This window comes from Pseudophryne corroboree, chromosome 7, assembly GCF_028390025.1.
Source record: "Pseudophryne corroboree isolate aPseCor3 chromosome 7, aPseCor3.hap2, whole genome shotgun sequence".
Lineage (NCBI taxonomy): Eukaryota > Metazoa > Chordata > Amphibia > Anura > Myobatrachidae > Pseudophryne > Pseudophryne corroboree.
Window position 1 is genome coordinate 250,055,694 of NC_086450.1, and position 15,306 is coordinate 250,070,999.

General features: G+C 43.7%; 1 protein-coding gene across 2 annotated transcripts in view; it reads left to right on the forward strand.

The window, feature by feature from the left end:
- The window catches only part of LOC134945051 (glutaminase kidney isoform, mitochondrial-like), a 1,232,451-nt gene that overhangs the window by 1,111,382 nt on the left and 105,763 nt on the right, over positions 1 to 15,306 (forward strand). For both annotated transcript variants that reach the window (XM_063934082.1, XM_063934081.1), the window contains one exon: positions 3,359 to 3,422. In XM_063934082.1, coding sequence (XP_063790152.1) covers positions 3,359 to 3,422 — 64 coding nt within the window. The remainder of the gene's footprint in view (positions 1 to 3,358; positions 3,423 to 15,306) is intronic.

Genomic DNA, 15,306 nt, shown 5'->3' on the forward strand with positions numbered 1-15,306 from the left:
CACATGTAATGAATGGCTCTGAACCTTAATTTCTACAAAAGTAGGTGAAAATTGAAATTTTTACCTACTTATGTAGAAAATAAGGGATGATGAATAGACCCCAAAGTATTACATTTCAATAAAGTTTTTATTTTGAAACAATTTCATGTTATTAAACATTGTATTCCAAGACTACCTAGGCTGTAGTGTACTTATTGTTCAGTGGTTATATACTAAGTTCCCCTATACGGCATCCCGTGATACAGTACTGCAATGCTAAATATACAGTACATCCGAAAAGTATTCAGAGCGCTTCACTTTTTCCACATTGTGTTATGTTACAGCCTTATTCCAAAATGGAATAAATTCCTTTTTTGTCCTCAAAATTCTACACACAATACCCTATAATGACAACGTGAAAAAAGTTTTTTTGAGATTTTTGATTATTTATTAAAAAAAAAAAACTAAGAAATCACATGTACATAAGTATTCACAGCCTTATCCATTAAGCTCAAAAAATGAGCTCAGGTGCATCCTGTTTCCACTTATCATCCTTGAGCTGTTACTTCAGCTTCATTGGCGTCCACCTGTGGTAAATTCAGTTGATTGAACATGATTTGGAAAGGCACACACCTGTCCCACATTTGATAGTGCATGTCTGAGCAAAAACCAAGCATGAAGTCAAAGGAATTGTCTGTAGCCCTCCAAGACAGGATTGTCTCCAGGTACAAATCTGGAGAAGGGTACAGAAAAATATCTGCTGCTTTGAAGGTCCCAATGAGCACAGTGGCCTCCATCATCTGTAAATGGAAGAAGTTTGGAACCACCAGGACTCTTCCTAGAGCTGTCCGGCCATCTAAACTGAGCGATCGGGAGAGAAGGGCCCTAGTCAGGGAGGTGACCAAGAACCTGATGGTCACTCTGTCAGAGCTACAGCATTCCTCTGTGTAGAGAGGAGAACCTTCCAAAAGGACAACCATCTCTGCAGCAATCCACCAATCAGGACTGTATGGTAGAGTGGCCAGATGGAAGCCACTCCTTAGTAAAAAGCGCATGGCAGCCCACCTGGAGTTTGCCAGAATGCACTTGAAGGACTCTCAGACCATGAGAAACAAAATTCTCAGGTCTGATGAGACAAAGATTGAACTCTGTGGCATGAATGCCAGGCGTCATGCTTGGAGGAAGCCAGGAACCGCTTATCACCAGCCCAATACCATCTTTACAGTGAAGCATGGTCGTGGCAGAATCATGCTGTGTGGATGTTTTTCAGCGGCAGGAACTGGGAGATTAGTCCGGATAGAAGGAAAGATGAATGCAGCAATGTACAGAGACATCCTGGATGAAAACCTGCTCCAGAGCGCTCTTGACCTCAGACTGGGGCGACGGTTCATCTTTCAGCGGGACAATGACCCTAAGCACACAGCCAAGATATCAAAGGAGTGGCTTCAGGACAACTCTGTGAATGTCTTTGAGTGGCCCAACCAGAGCCCAGACTTGAATCTGATTGAACATCTCTGGAGAGATCTGAAAATGGCTGTGCAACGACGCTTCCCATCCAACCTGATGAAGCTTGAGAGGTGCTGCAAAGAGGAATGGGCAAAACTGCCCAAAGATAGGTGTGCTTGTGGCATCATATTCAGAAAGACTTGAGGCTGTAATTGCTGCCAAAGGTGCATCAACAAAGTATTGAGCAAAGAACAAAGGCTGTGAATACTTATGTAAATGTGATTTCTTAGGTTTTTTATTTTTAATACATTTGCAAAAATCTAAAAAAAAAACTTCTCACGTTGTCATTATGAGGTATTGTGTGTAGAATTTTGAGGGGAAAAATTAATTTATTCCATTTTGGAATAAGGCTGTAACATAACAAAATGTGGAAAAAATGATGCTCTATGAATACTTTCTGGATGCACTGTAATTTATTTAATTTGATAGCATGATAGCAAATATAAATATTTTTATACTATGCACATCATTAATGATAAACTGGGAACATTTGCACTTTTATGTTTTTTTTATGCACAGTGAAACAAATGCCTGTTCGCAAGCATGCCTGTTAAATTGGGAACATTTGCACTTTTATGGGGGTTTTTATGCACAGTGAAACATATGCCTGTTTGCAAACTTGCCTTGCATGATTAATATAGCATATGTGCAGAAAATAGGTTCACGCAAGAACTGGCTATGCAGAATCATACGCACTTGGATCATATCTACACTTAGGATAGAAAAGATGAATTGGGGTGGCACAGGGTGTTCTCATGTAACCAAAGTTCAGTAACGATGTGTGCACACAAATGCTGCAATTAGTGACCTGCAAATAGTATAAGGCAGGTGTTACAGTAAGTGTTCATTGATGATGACTAGTAGCAAACCAGGCATGAATGAATATACACATTTTATTTATGCATGTTTCATTTCAGCAATGTCTGCCAGATTTGGTTTCCAATTCTCAGGGCTGAATTAAGGTTTGTAGGGGCCCCAATCAATAAAACTGGCTAAATGATATGCTGCCAATGTTATTAACAAGTATAATGTGTAAAAACTGCTGGCACCACAAATGTGCTAACCACCTCAGCTGCGCTGTTATTAATCTGGCATTGCCAACTCTGCATCAGCCCCATAGGGGGTGATTAATTATTTGACAGCATTAGCTCCTATCTGGCATTGCCATCTCTGCATCAGCCCATAGGGGGTGATTCAATTGTTTGGTAGCATTAGCTCCCATCTAAAATAGTCGGGTGACCAGCACTTATCATGGATTTATGCTTCCACCCTCTGAGTCCTGGGGATGTAACATAACTGCAAAATGCTCAGCATTTAGCATGGCAAACAGTTGCTTAACGTGGCCTATCCTATGTATTAGGGCACAAGAATGCAGCCGTCTCGACTACTGATTGCACAAACAGTTGAATTATCTCCCAGCCACTTTGGGCAGGAGATAATTCTCTCAACAATTAAATTGCCCTATAGTGCTCAGAAATTATATAACATACTTTTCAAAAAGGCTTAGGGTGGGAATTAAGTTTTATTATTTATGAGAAACCTATATTATTTCTTATTTTAATCTTGCTGTGTAGTGCCTTATCATGGATAAAGCATTAGCATTAAGCAGAACTGTCACATAAACCTATATATTGGATTTGAGAAAATGCATAAGTAATATTTGTATAAGGAAATAATTTTAGCTTTTAACATTTCTAAATGCATTTGTGCTTAATTTAGATTTTGATATCTGTATGGATAAGTTCACATTGCTTACTCTTTGTACCAATTGCATATGTAGACATAAAATAAAAGAATAGGATGTGAAATAAACAACACATTCAGTTTAGTTCATTAAAGACTTTCTATTGCATTACTTGTTTTTATAACACAGGTCACGTGGAAGTAGTACGCTTTCTTCTAGAAGCCTGCAAAGTTAATCCTTTCCCAAAAGACAGGTGAGTTTTCATGCTCATGATTTTTTGGGCTGTAATGGGATGAAATTAGGTGTGTGTGTGTGTGTGTGTGTGTGTGTGTGTGTGTGTGTGTGTGTGTGTGTGTGTGTGTGTGTGTGTGTGTGTGTGTGTGTGTGTGTGTGTGTGTGATTAGTTAATATAAGAGGGTATTAGTGTTTTTTCCCATAGAGTACAAGATTTACATTGCATTATAGCATACCATCAAAGATCATGATTTTTGTTACATATTAATTGTATGGACAGTAATAACTTACGGGGATTCAACTGGGATTTCTTTCAATAATAATGGGACATTTATTTCCATAAAATAAAGGACATAGATTTAATAGATTAAGGACATATTTGTTATAAGGGACATGTATAGTGCATCCTACTGTGGTCCTACAAGCGTGCAAAAAGCGTACATATACATTTACCAAGCCTTAATACGCCATGAGGCACAATATGCTTGTTACTAATTAGCCACACCGAGCTGTGTAGCGTACCAACGTTTTCTTTACATTTGTGTCCTATTTGCACCACAGATGCAGCAAAACACGACTCAATCTGTGCCAGAAACACCAGGCTGTGACTTGAACTGCACAGTTATGTTTTAAATATGTAGTGTTGCATATGAAGCACAATAGAACTTGACACACAAAAAAATCCATGGCCGCTGCATAATAGCACTATGTATACTGATTCATATTCATTTGCACATAGATGTCGCATTTCAAATTAATCAGTTTGTAGCATCGCATTGTGTCTATGATGCATATTTGAGTGAAAAAGACGCTCTGTGCATGCTGAGTTGTATGGGTCCTGGCACACCAAGAAGGGCTGTTTGGAGCAACTGCAGCAATAGTGTGTATGGACACATCTATACACTTGGGCCCATAAGTACTGTTTGCTGCACTTCTACAAGCGTTAAGCAATACATTTTTTGGGAAAACAGTCCCATAAGACTGAGCTGGTTGCCTGGGAGATTTCACTTTGACCTATAAAACTATTCCAACACACAAAATTAAAACTTTAGGCTTGAATATGTTCCCAGAATAAAGACATACCAAAGATTAATAATAAAAAAAAAATAATAATAATAATAATACATAGATGACCAAGCACTATTTTGGGATAAAAAAGTTGGTAGTACTTAAATGATAGTAAAGAAGATCTAAAAGAGTCATTTGTTTTTTCCAATTTGTTTTTATTGAAGCAGGACATAAAAAATACAGAAATTATACATCAATTGTACAGTATTGACAGTAGAAGTCAAACGTTGAATGTCCATTGAGCTATTAGATAAAGCAGAGCATTAAATTGTTATATTAAATGGCTTATAATGTATAACAAGTTATTTACAATATATGTTTCATTTTAGGATAAAATTCATTTTAGGATAAAAATGTTCAGGGGTAGTACTTAAATGATAGTAAACAGGTTCTAATGGCCCCAGAACAAACTGTCAGGTCTGCGGTTTCTTGTGGGCTCGGGTTGGATACTGGCACTGGTTCAGTAGTGGGTAGTTTACGCAGCAAGCTAGCAGGGTGTAGATAACTCTTGTGCTTGAGGTGACACTAGGAGGCTTAGGACCTTATTCAGTAAGGATTGCAAATTCTGCTTTTTAGCAGAATCTGCAATCCCTTCAATCACATTCTAGGGGCCGTCCATCCCAGGGCAGGGCCGCCCAGCATGCTACCAGACGCCCACCCACTGTGATCACACTCTAATTGTGATTGCAATGCAATTAGAGCATGATCGCAGAAACTATGGAAGTTCTGCTACCAATTGTTCAATCGGAACGGCTGCAGCTGCCTTTAAAGCCTCCCCCACCCGCCCCGTCAATCAGGCAGAGGCATTTGCAGTTAATGCGGGCAAACCGCCTTAACTGTGTGCACGCACAGGATGGGACCTGCACATGCACGCACGTATCCCGTCGCTGAAATGATGCAACCTGAATTAGGCCCTTAGACGGGATACTGGAAGTCTCGGAAAATTACTGAATCAGAAGACATGGGATTACTGGAGTAGACTTGCAATGACCAGACTGATACAGATGATAACTGGGGCAGGAATGTGACTATATCTGAATATGTATAGGCGGACTGGAATCGGTAAGAAAAGGAACATATATCAGACTTGCTTAGACAAGGAGTTAGCTTAGCACTGGCTAGACTGGTACCAGTAGGAGCAGGAACATGAATCAGGCTTACAGTATATATTGCCCTGGCCGGACTAGAACCGGTGAACTGGAGCAAATCCAGAGAACAGGATGCACTTGGAAATGGTGAGCTGGGCTAAACCCAGCAAGCAGCATATACTTGGAACTGGTGAGTTGGGCTAAACCCAGTGAGCAGGATACCCTTGCTGAGCAAAGTGTCAGAGTAGTGTACTAGCGGACCAGATGGTGTAGTGTCAAGTAATTAAGCACACCACTGGATATGGCTACAAGCAGGCACAAGCTGGTACTAGTAGCTCTACAGATTTAAAAATGCAAAGGATCTTGTTGGGCGCTAGAAAGGAAGTGGGCCGCCTTGGATGCACCTAGGGGTTTTCATTCTTCCCCAAAAAAAGACGTATGTGGAAATGCAAAAAATGGTGTAGCCTGGGCGCTCTCTTTCAGTGGCTAAATACAACAACCAAGATAATGGTTTGCTTCATAAACCGGTATCCAGACTGAATTGGTACCTCTAATAAAATGTCATACAGTAGCAGTATTAAAACAATAAAACATATGGGTTTAATATGACAAGATACACATAAAACACTTTAGGGATAAATGTCCCAAATTTCTTTTTAAAAACAAAGCGTACCAAAATGGTAGCAAAGGAGCCGCAGGTGGTATATATGGCAGGGTGGTCCAGACTTCAATATTGTATCGAAAAAGAAAAAGAAAAGAGGTAGCATTGTGGTGCACACAGTCGAAAATTAGCTATTAATTGATAAATTAAAACGTAACTTTTATTGTTGTATTTCAAATAAACTCCCCACTTATCTAAAAAGCGAAATATTAAAAAAAATAGAGAAAAGTAAGAGATGAAATACAGGTTGAGTATCCCATATCCAAATATTCCGAAATACGGAATATTCCGAATTACGGAATTTTTTGAGTGAGAGTGAGTTAGTGAAACCTTTGTTTTCTGATGGCTCAATGTACACAAACTTTGTTTAATACACAGTTTTAATAAAAATATTGTATTAAATGACCTTCAGGCTGTGTGTATAAGGTGTATATGAAACATAAATGAATGGTGTGAATGTACACACACTTTGTTTAATGCACAAAGTTATTAAAAATATTGGCTAAAATGACCTGCAGGCTGTGTGTATAAGGTGTATATGAAACACAAATGCATTCTGTGCTTAGACTTGGGTCCCATCGCCATGATATCTCATTACGGTATGCAATTATTCCAAAATACGGAAAAATCCGATATCCAAAATACTTCTGGTCCCAAGCATTTTGGATAAGGGATACTCAACCTGTATTAAAATCTGGCGCTGAGGCACCTGATATAGCTCCTATTAATGTTCAATAATAGATCTAAATATCAATAATAATATTGTGTGGTTGTATATCAATTGTCACCCCTATGTATATTGTGTAGTGATCCACTAATCGGCACCAATAAAGACGGTGACAGAAAGACACTCCTCATATATTTAATCCATATTGTTATATAATTAGGGAGTGATAGATTCATGATTGTTTGTAACATTGTGCAGATCAGGATTACCTAATGCCGTTTTATGTAACACGGCTAACGTGAACTTAGCTGATCAGTGTTAGTCTAATATAGAAAGAAACATTGTCTAACTGTAGGTGCAAATGTTTATGTAATACAACATTGCCCCTAATATGAGACACACGTTATTTCTTTTTTTTTTAATATTAAATTTTTATTGAGTTTTCATACAAATTATAAGTACATTTAAATTGGTAAATGAGAAATAAAACAGAAAAGGGGGGGGGGAAGACATGTACACAACAGAACTAACAAAGACAAGGGAGAGGAAGGATATATATCAGGGACATCATAATACAACAATGAAATCAGAGTATGATAAAGGGGAAGAGGTCTAATGGCCGTAGCAACTTAATGTCCAGTGTGGTTCGGGGAACTAAGCACAGAAAGATCAGGTAGGTCAGTCGTGGCGCCGGATACACCCATTTGGCCCGATCTCTCCCTATATAGGAACCACTTATACCACTTCTTACTCATAGTGGTTGTCCCTAGGGAACAGCCACCCTCTGCGGTTTCAAACACATAGTGTTGGTGAACTTTTTGTTCTATCATTGATAATTTAGGGACGACCGCCGACTTCCATTTGGAGGCAATGGCGGCCTTAGAAGCTATGAGAATGTGGCCTAGAAGATATTTGTCACAACTGGACATCTCACCTCGATAATAGTGAAATAGTGCCAATAGGGGGTCAGGTATGAGGACTACTCCCAGGACATGGGAAATAAAAAGGAACACCTCCCTCCATAGCGACCGGATTGCCGGGCATAACCAAAAAATATGAAGGATATCTCCCACCATCCCACAGTTCCTCCAGCAACTAGCGGAGACATCAGGCCAAATCTTGTGCAAACGTTCCGGTGTAAAATATACCCTATGGACCAATTTGTAATACATTTCACAGTGATTTACACATTTAGAAATTTTAAAGCAAGATTGAAAGACAGCTTTCCAGATGTCCTCGGTGAAGACCGCAGGGAGGTCTTTTTCCCATTTAGTCTGTGAGGGGAATACCCCCTGCCGGGACTCAGTCACAAGATATTGGTACCATCTGGAGATACCTCCTCTATTACCGCTAGGCATCAGAAGGGATATCAGCAATTTAGGGAAGCCACTATGGGGGACTCGGTTGGGAGAACAGCTTTGAAGCCAATGCCTTAGTTGCAGATATTTATGAAAATCTTGTTTAGGTACCTGAAATTGGTCCTGGAGTAAGGAAAAGGGGACTAAAACACCATCTCGAAGGACATCCTTCAGGGTGGAGAGGCCCATGTCCCGCCAATGGTGTAAGTGTAGGTCTGGGATCAAGGTGGCTATAGCGTGGAGAGACAATTGGGGGGAGGGCAGAGCCCCGGCAGGGAGGGATCTAAGTACGGTTCTCCATGCCAACAACGTTGCTTGGACCGCTGAGTATTCAGCAACTCTGGGAGGGATAGAAATGGTAGGCAACCAGAACAGGTCTGGCAGTATAAAGGGGGATACAGCACACCGTTCCAAGGATACCCATGGTTTAGGGGTGTCCTGGGTGAACCAATCTCTGGCCTGGGCGAGTAAACATGCACTATGATATATCTCTAAATCTGGGTATGCCACTCCCCCAGCACCCTTCGGAGCAATTAAGGTGGATTTTGTTATTCTCGGTTTTGAGCCCCCCCACACATAGTTGGATAGCAATCGGTTAAATCTATTACAGATATCTTTAGGGAAGGTCCTGGGGATGGTACGAAAAAGGTACATCAATTTAGGTAAGAGAACCATCTTCGCAGCTGCCACTCGTCCAACCCAGGACACCTCCTGCATCATCCAGTCTTTAATAAATATCTCAAATGTTCGAAAAAGGGGGTCCTAATTACATTCCATTAAATCCTGCCCTCTGGATATATGCACGCCCAAATATTTAAGCGACCTGAGTTGCCATGCGTACTTGTAATCTTCCTTTAGACGCCTAAGAGCGATATCAGAAACATTCAAAGGGAGGGCCTCAGTCTTAGTTGTATTCAGCTTGTAGTAGGAGACCGCTGCATATGAGTCTAAGAGAGAGTGTAAATGTGGTAAAGACGATTCAGGCTCACTAAGGCAGACTAAAATATCGTCCGCAAAAAGACAGATTTTATGGTGCATCCCTCCCACCACTGGACCAACAATAGAGTCCAGCGTCCTAATCCGTTCCGCCAGGGGCTCAATAGCCAGAACAAAGATGAGGGGTGATAGGGGGCAGCCCTGACGAGTCCCATTGGTGATCTCGAATGTGGATGAATTACAACCATTGGTGAAAACCGAAGCCGAGGGCGAGGAATACAGAGCCAAAATGGAGTCTAGTATCCTACCGGCAAATCCAAAGCAGCCCAGGGTAGCCCGTAAATAGTCCCAGTGGAGCCTATCAAATGCTTTTTCTGCATCGAGAGAAAGGAGCAAGAGAGGTTCGCCTCGGGCCTGGCAATGTTCAATCAAATTGATAACCCTTCGTGTGTTATCGGACGCTTGCCGTCCCAAAACAAAACCCACCTGGTCAGGGTTGATCAAACTAGACAAGAGAGGGGATATCCTATTCGCGACCATTTTAGCGAACAACTTAAGGTCAGTGTTCAGCAATGCTATTGGGCGATAGTTCTGGACCACTGCAGGAGATTTACCCGGCTTAGGGATGGTAACTATCCGGGCCTCTAACATCTCTTTCGGGAAACATGCAGAGTCCGAGGCTTCATTGAAAACTGACATCAAAAGTGGGGCAAGAGTTGGTTTAAAGGTTTTGTAAAAGTTAGAGGGGTACCCATCTGGGCCAGGGGCCTTATTTACTGGACAGGAATCAATGGCTGCCTCGACTTCCGCGAGCACCCAGGGCGCACTAAGGGATTCACGGGCCTGAGAATCAATAGTGGGGAGGGACAACCCCTCCAGAAAACCAGCTATATCTACTAAAGAGGGCTGAGGGGTATCAGGATCATCTCTGAGGTTGTACAGCTGCGAGTAATATTCAGCGAACGCATTCGCTATCTCTACCGGGTCGGTTACTTTAACTCCCGAAGATGTATGGATAGCATGTATGCGTTCCTTAGCTCTACGTCCCCTTAGTTTACGCGCCAGCAAACGTCCCGCTCTATTGCCAAGTCTATAGTATTGTTGATTGAGTCGCTGCAAGTTACGATGAACCTCAGATAAAGCAAATGTATTCACCTTGTCTCGGGCAGCAAGGAGTCGCTTAAAGAGGGCTTTATTATCAGGGCTACTTTTATGTGCAGATTCCAGTCGGGCAGCCTCCCTTTCGGCTGAGGCTTGTCTGCTTCTATACTCTCGTTTAAGTCTAGCCGCTATTTGGATTGCAGAGCCTCTAACCACGGCTTTCAGAGAACACCAATGGGTGAAAATGGTTGTATCCTCGGGACAATTAGTGGCTAGATATGAATCTAAAGATTGCTGAACGGCCTGGCGAGCCTCAGGGCGGGCTAGAAGGTACGGGCCTAGTCTCCAGGGGCCATAAGGGACCACCCTCTTATCGGCATCCCAAACCACAAGTGGCGAGTGATCCGACCAAGACATAGGTAATATGTCCACCTTACTAATAGTCGCTAACGTCCACTTATCAACTAATGCTAAGTCTATTCTAGAGTACGAGCTATGCACGTGGGAGAAAAAAGTGTAATCTCGTTCTGCTGGGTGTTTGGCTCTCCATGCATCATACAACGCATACTCAGCTAACAATTGACCAAATTTGCCTGAGGGATCCTGGGTCGGACTGCTATGAAGAGTTCGGGTTGGGCGGGAGCGATCTATATTGGGGTCCAGCACCATGTTGAAGTCTCCAAGGATCAACAGGGCTCCTCTAGTATGCTCTTGGAGAATTCTACAAAAGGTTCTAAGAAATGCTATTTGTTTGGTATTAGGCGCGTAGCAAGAGACCAGAGTGGTCTCTACATTATCTAGCAGACCTACTAAGATTAAATATCTCCCGTCAGGATCTTCATATTTAGAGGACAGAACAAACGGGCAGTGTTGTGCTATAAGGAGAGCCACGCCAGCTTTCTTGGCGGGTCCATTTGCAGTATAGCAAAGGGGGTAACGTGAATTAGTGAAGAGGGGGGGGTTTTGACTCTGAAAATGGGTCTCCTGTACCGCAACCACATGTGCCTTAAGCTTATGAAAGTAGTTCAAGGCTACTCTCCGTTTTTGGGGAGAGTTAAGCCCTTTGGCATTAATGGAGACTATCTTCACCATATTCAATTACAAGTAGAACAGATAACTTCGATGACCCATTCCTGTGCTGAAACCGATATACCTGATAGGGGGGGGGGGGGGGGGGACACATTGGAGAACATGAGGGGAAACATAAGAAAAGTAAAAAACAAAACTAAACTAAATTGATCTCCCATGAGATCACAGCCAGTCGCCATAATGTGGCGACTGTGTAGACTACAGGAGGGGTTAGTGGCATAACTCCCACCCCCTGCCATTCTTTTTTACTCTAAACCAAAGAATACAGGAACGTCTTGATAACATAAGAGCAGATGAATGCACATATGTGCACACGGAACCTTAAGAACAAGAAGAACAAATAAGGCGGAACAAAACAAAAAGCTCCAACATGGGAACAGAACATATAATGTTAACATTAGAACCAGTCCAGCGACTCGTACTGCGTGTCAAGCTCTTAAACCAACCCACCAGGCCGACATTAATGCAAGCAGTTATGTCCGGGGAGGCGCCAGGCACAGCGCCCCAAATAGAGGGCAACTAGTAAAACAAAATGAGTGAACAGTGAAATATTTCCAAAACATGGACACATCTCCCACTATACTCAGCGCCCCCCCCCCCCCCCCCCCCCCCCCCCCCCCGACACACCACGGCCCCTCGTATAGGGGTAGAGGCAACAGTGACCTAACAAACCCCTTTATCTAAAGAGTCACTGGAGTCATAGCAGTAGGAACATAACAGCAATATAAGGTGACCGACTCAAAGCAGGCATCCTCACTTCACCGACGACCAGTCCTGCTGAAGTCGACGGGGGGAGGAGTCTGCCACGGGTTCTGCAATATTCCACGATTTAAGCAACTTTTCTCCTTCATCTGCAGTAGCGATAGAGACAGTAGAGCCATCTCGGTGAACCAGCAGCTTGGTGGGGAAACCCCAACGGTATGGAATATCAGCCTTCCTGAGGGCCGCAGTGATCTGATGAAATGATCGCCGTTTATAGAGGGTGGCTGCAGACAGGTCACCAAAGAGTTGAAGTCCTTGAAGAGCTGGAGAAGTACCAGACGTCGGTCTAGATGCTTTCAATAAGGCCTCTTTAACATGAAAGTAGTGCATCTTCATTAGGACGTCTCTAGGTGCATCACCTGGGGCTGCTCTGGCCTTCGGTAACCGGTGTATTCGGTCAATAAGGAAGTCTGCAGATGGAGACTTAGGCAATAAAACTTTAAAGAGGGCCACCGCGTAATCGTGCAGACTGCTGTGCGACACCGACTCGGGTACTCCGCGTAATTTAAGATTGCTGCAACGCGATCTGTCCTCCAAATCTGTGACTTTGTCCCGCAAAAGCTTCACCTCTGCTTCTAATGCATCATGGGAGTCCAGTAGGCCGTTGTGGGACCCCACGACTTCCTCCATTTTAGTTTCCAAATGGTCCGTGCGGCCACCCAGGTCATCTATAGATTGTTGGCATGCCGTTAACGTGGTACGGAACTCAGCCGCCACCTCCTCTTTAAAACGGGATAGAAGGAGCTTCATAGTGCCCACCGTGAGGGGCTCACCAGCTCCAACCCTATCCAGGGTCGTAGCAGCCGGAGGCACCTCCAGTGAAGGAGGGGTCTGGGGGACCGTGCCTTTTGTAGAGGGCCCGGCGACTTTAGAGCCAGACATTTTCGGAGATGACTTGAAAAATGACAGCTGCTGTGCAGGCTTTGACGGTTTGTTGCGCCTAGTAGGCATAATAAGGCCCAGAAGAAGATAGCTCAACGGTTCCAAACACGGAAGATGGAAAAATCTCACGGCTCCACTTTCTTAGAGACGATCAAGACATTACGGAGATAATGGCAGGGGTAGGAGAAATCGCTTGGTTTACATTGGCATGAGCAAGGCAGACAGGGCTACACGGCTAGCCATCCTCTCGCGGATACAGAATTCCCGGCTACCTCCGGTGTAGGCACGGGGGTGCCTCCCATCCACCAGGAATGATTCCAGCCAAATGGGGGACAAGACGATAGACCAGGTCCTTCTTGTTATGTGCCCCCTCGGTTGTAGTAAGTCGGGCTTCTATCCTCAGCTGCGTCGACCTCCCGAACCGCCCGGCAAGCCACCCACAGCCGTGGGATTTCACCCACAGGGGCGGGGGCGTCACAGGACCCCCAAACGTCTAAAGGGGAACCTGAGGGGGGAGGATGTCTTTGTTGTCCACAGGGGCCCGTTCTCTCTCCAGAACGCGGGAAGGCGCCACTGACGGGTCCCAGATACACGGGGGGGGGGGGGGGGGGGGGGTACCCGCAGTGAGAGCCGCTGATCTTAGCTCCAGACAGGCGGGGGGGAGGGGGGCCGCGGCTGGGCCGGCGGTCAGATCACAGCCGCACAAGACGGGCGCCCGGCAGGAGTCTACAGGAGGGGAAGAGAGGTGTGCTGCGACCTCGTCTAAGCCGGGTCTGCCAGTCGCACTCACCCGGGGGGGGGCGCCGGACGTCTCCTCCGCGCTGCGGCTGGACTTCTCTCCTGTGATCAGCTCCCAAGATGGCCGCCGCCCGTGTCACGGAGCTTGCTGTTTGGCCCCGATCCGGACCCGGAGCACCCCCGACACCCAGCAAAGGGTACTAGGCAGGCTGTAGTGGGGCTTCAGCATGTGCAGGGCCCAGGCGGGCCTCCCAAACGTCCCGGGAGGGCAGCCGCACGGCCGGGGGGTATGTGTAGAAATTGAGGCCCCGGCTTCAGGGCAAGGAGTAGGCCGCAACCCAGGAAACCGGCTCCCCGACTCCGCAGCACCACTTCCTCGCCTTCTCTCTAACTTAGTGTAGTATCCAGAGGACACAGGGCGTAAAATAAAACTTGGGAAGGCTAGTTTTATATATATAAACTCTCAGATCCCTGAGAGCTCTCATGGAGTGCTGCTTGCTCCCTCAGCCTCCAGGCCACGCCCCCGACACACGTTATTTCTAATCTTACTGACTGTGAGGAAATAATAACTACTTATAACACTGTGCAGACGGGTATTTCCATTTAACATAATCTATGCGAACGCAACAGATTGTTTCTAGTCTAATATATAAGTAAATACTGGTGACTGATTATTGCATATACAGTATAATAACTGACGCGTGCAAGATATATAACGCGTCAGTAATATAATCATGTTTAAATGGTAACCAAACCATATGGTCCACCACACACTCTTAAGAGCAATTAATTATATGGGATTAATAATACCTATAATTAACCATATGGGTAGCATATGAATGGGATGACAATTCCTTGCATCCATTTGGAAGAGAATTGTTAATTCTTTATTGAGATGTGCTGGGTATCCACTCTGCAATTTATTATAGATTCAAACAGCACAAGGAGGACGGAATAATTAGTGAAGCAATTATTATCTAATCAATCAATTACTCTGTCACCTCTATTATCTTTGGTATTTTGCACCAATGCAGATTGCAACACGTTCACCAGGAATAATTATCCAGACATTGTGAATAACCAGTATCGCAGATTATGTTTTGCACCATAGATAAAGATAAAGGAATGCATAGCGTATCTGTTACATTTTTGTTACAGTAATCTGTTCTGCTACTACCTAACAGTGGAGAACTTAGAAGAACACATTTTTTGCAACAGTGTATGGGGGAGACATTGTACTTCACCACTCAGTGATAAACACATATCATAATAACCCTTGTATCACTCCCTAATTATATAACAATATGGATTAAATATATGAGGAGTGTCTTTCTGTCACCGTCTTTATTGGTGCCGATTAGTGGATCACTACACAATATACATAGGGGTGACAATTGATATACCACCACACAATATTATTATTGATATTTAGATCTATTATTGAACATTAATAGGAGCTATATCAGGTGCCACAGCGCCAGATTTTAATATTTCATCTCTTACTTTTCTCTATTTTTTTTTTATATTTCGCTTTTTAGATAAGTGGGGAGTTT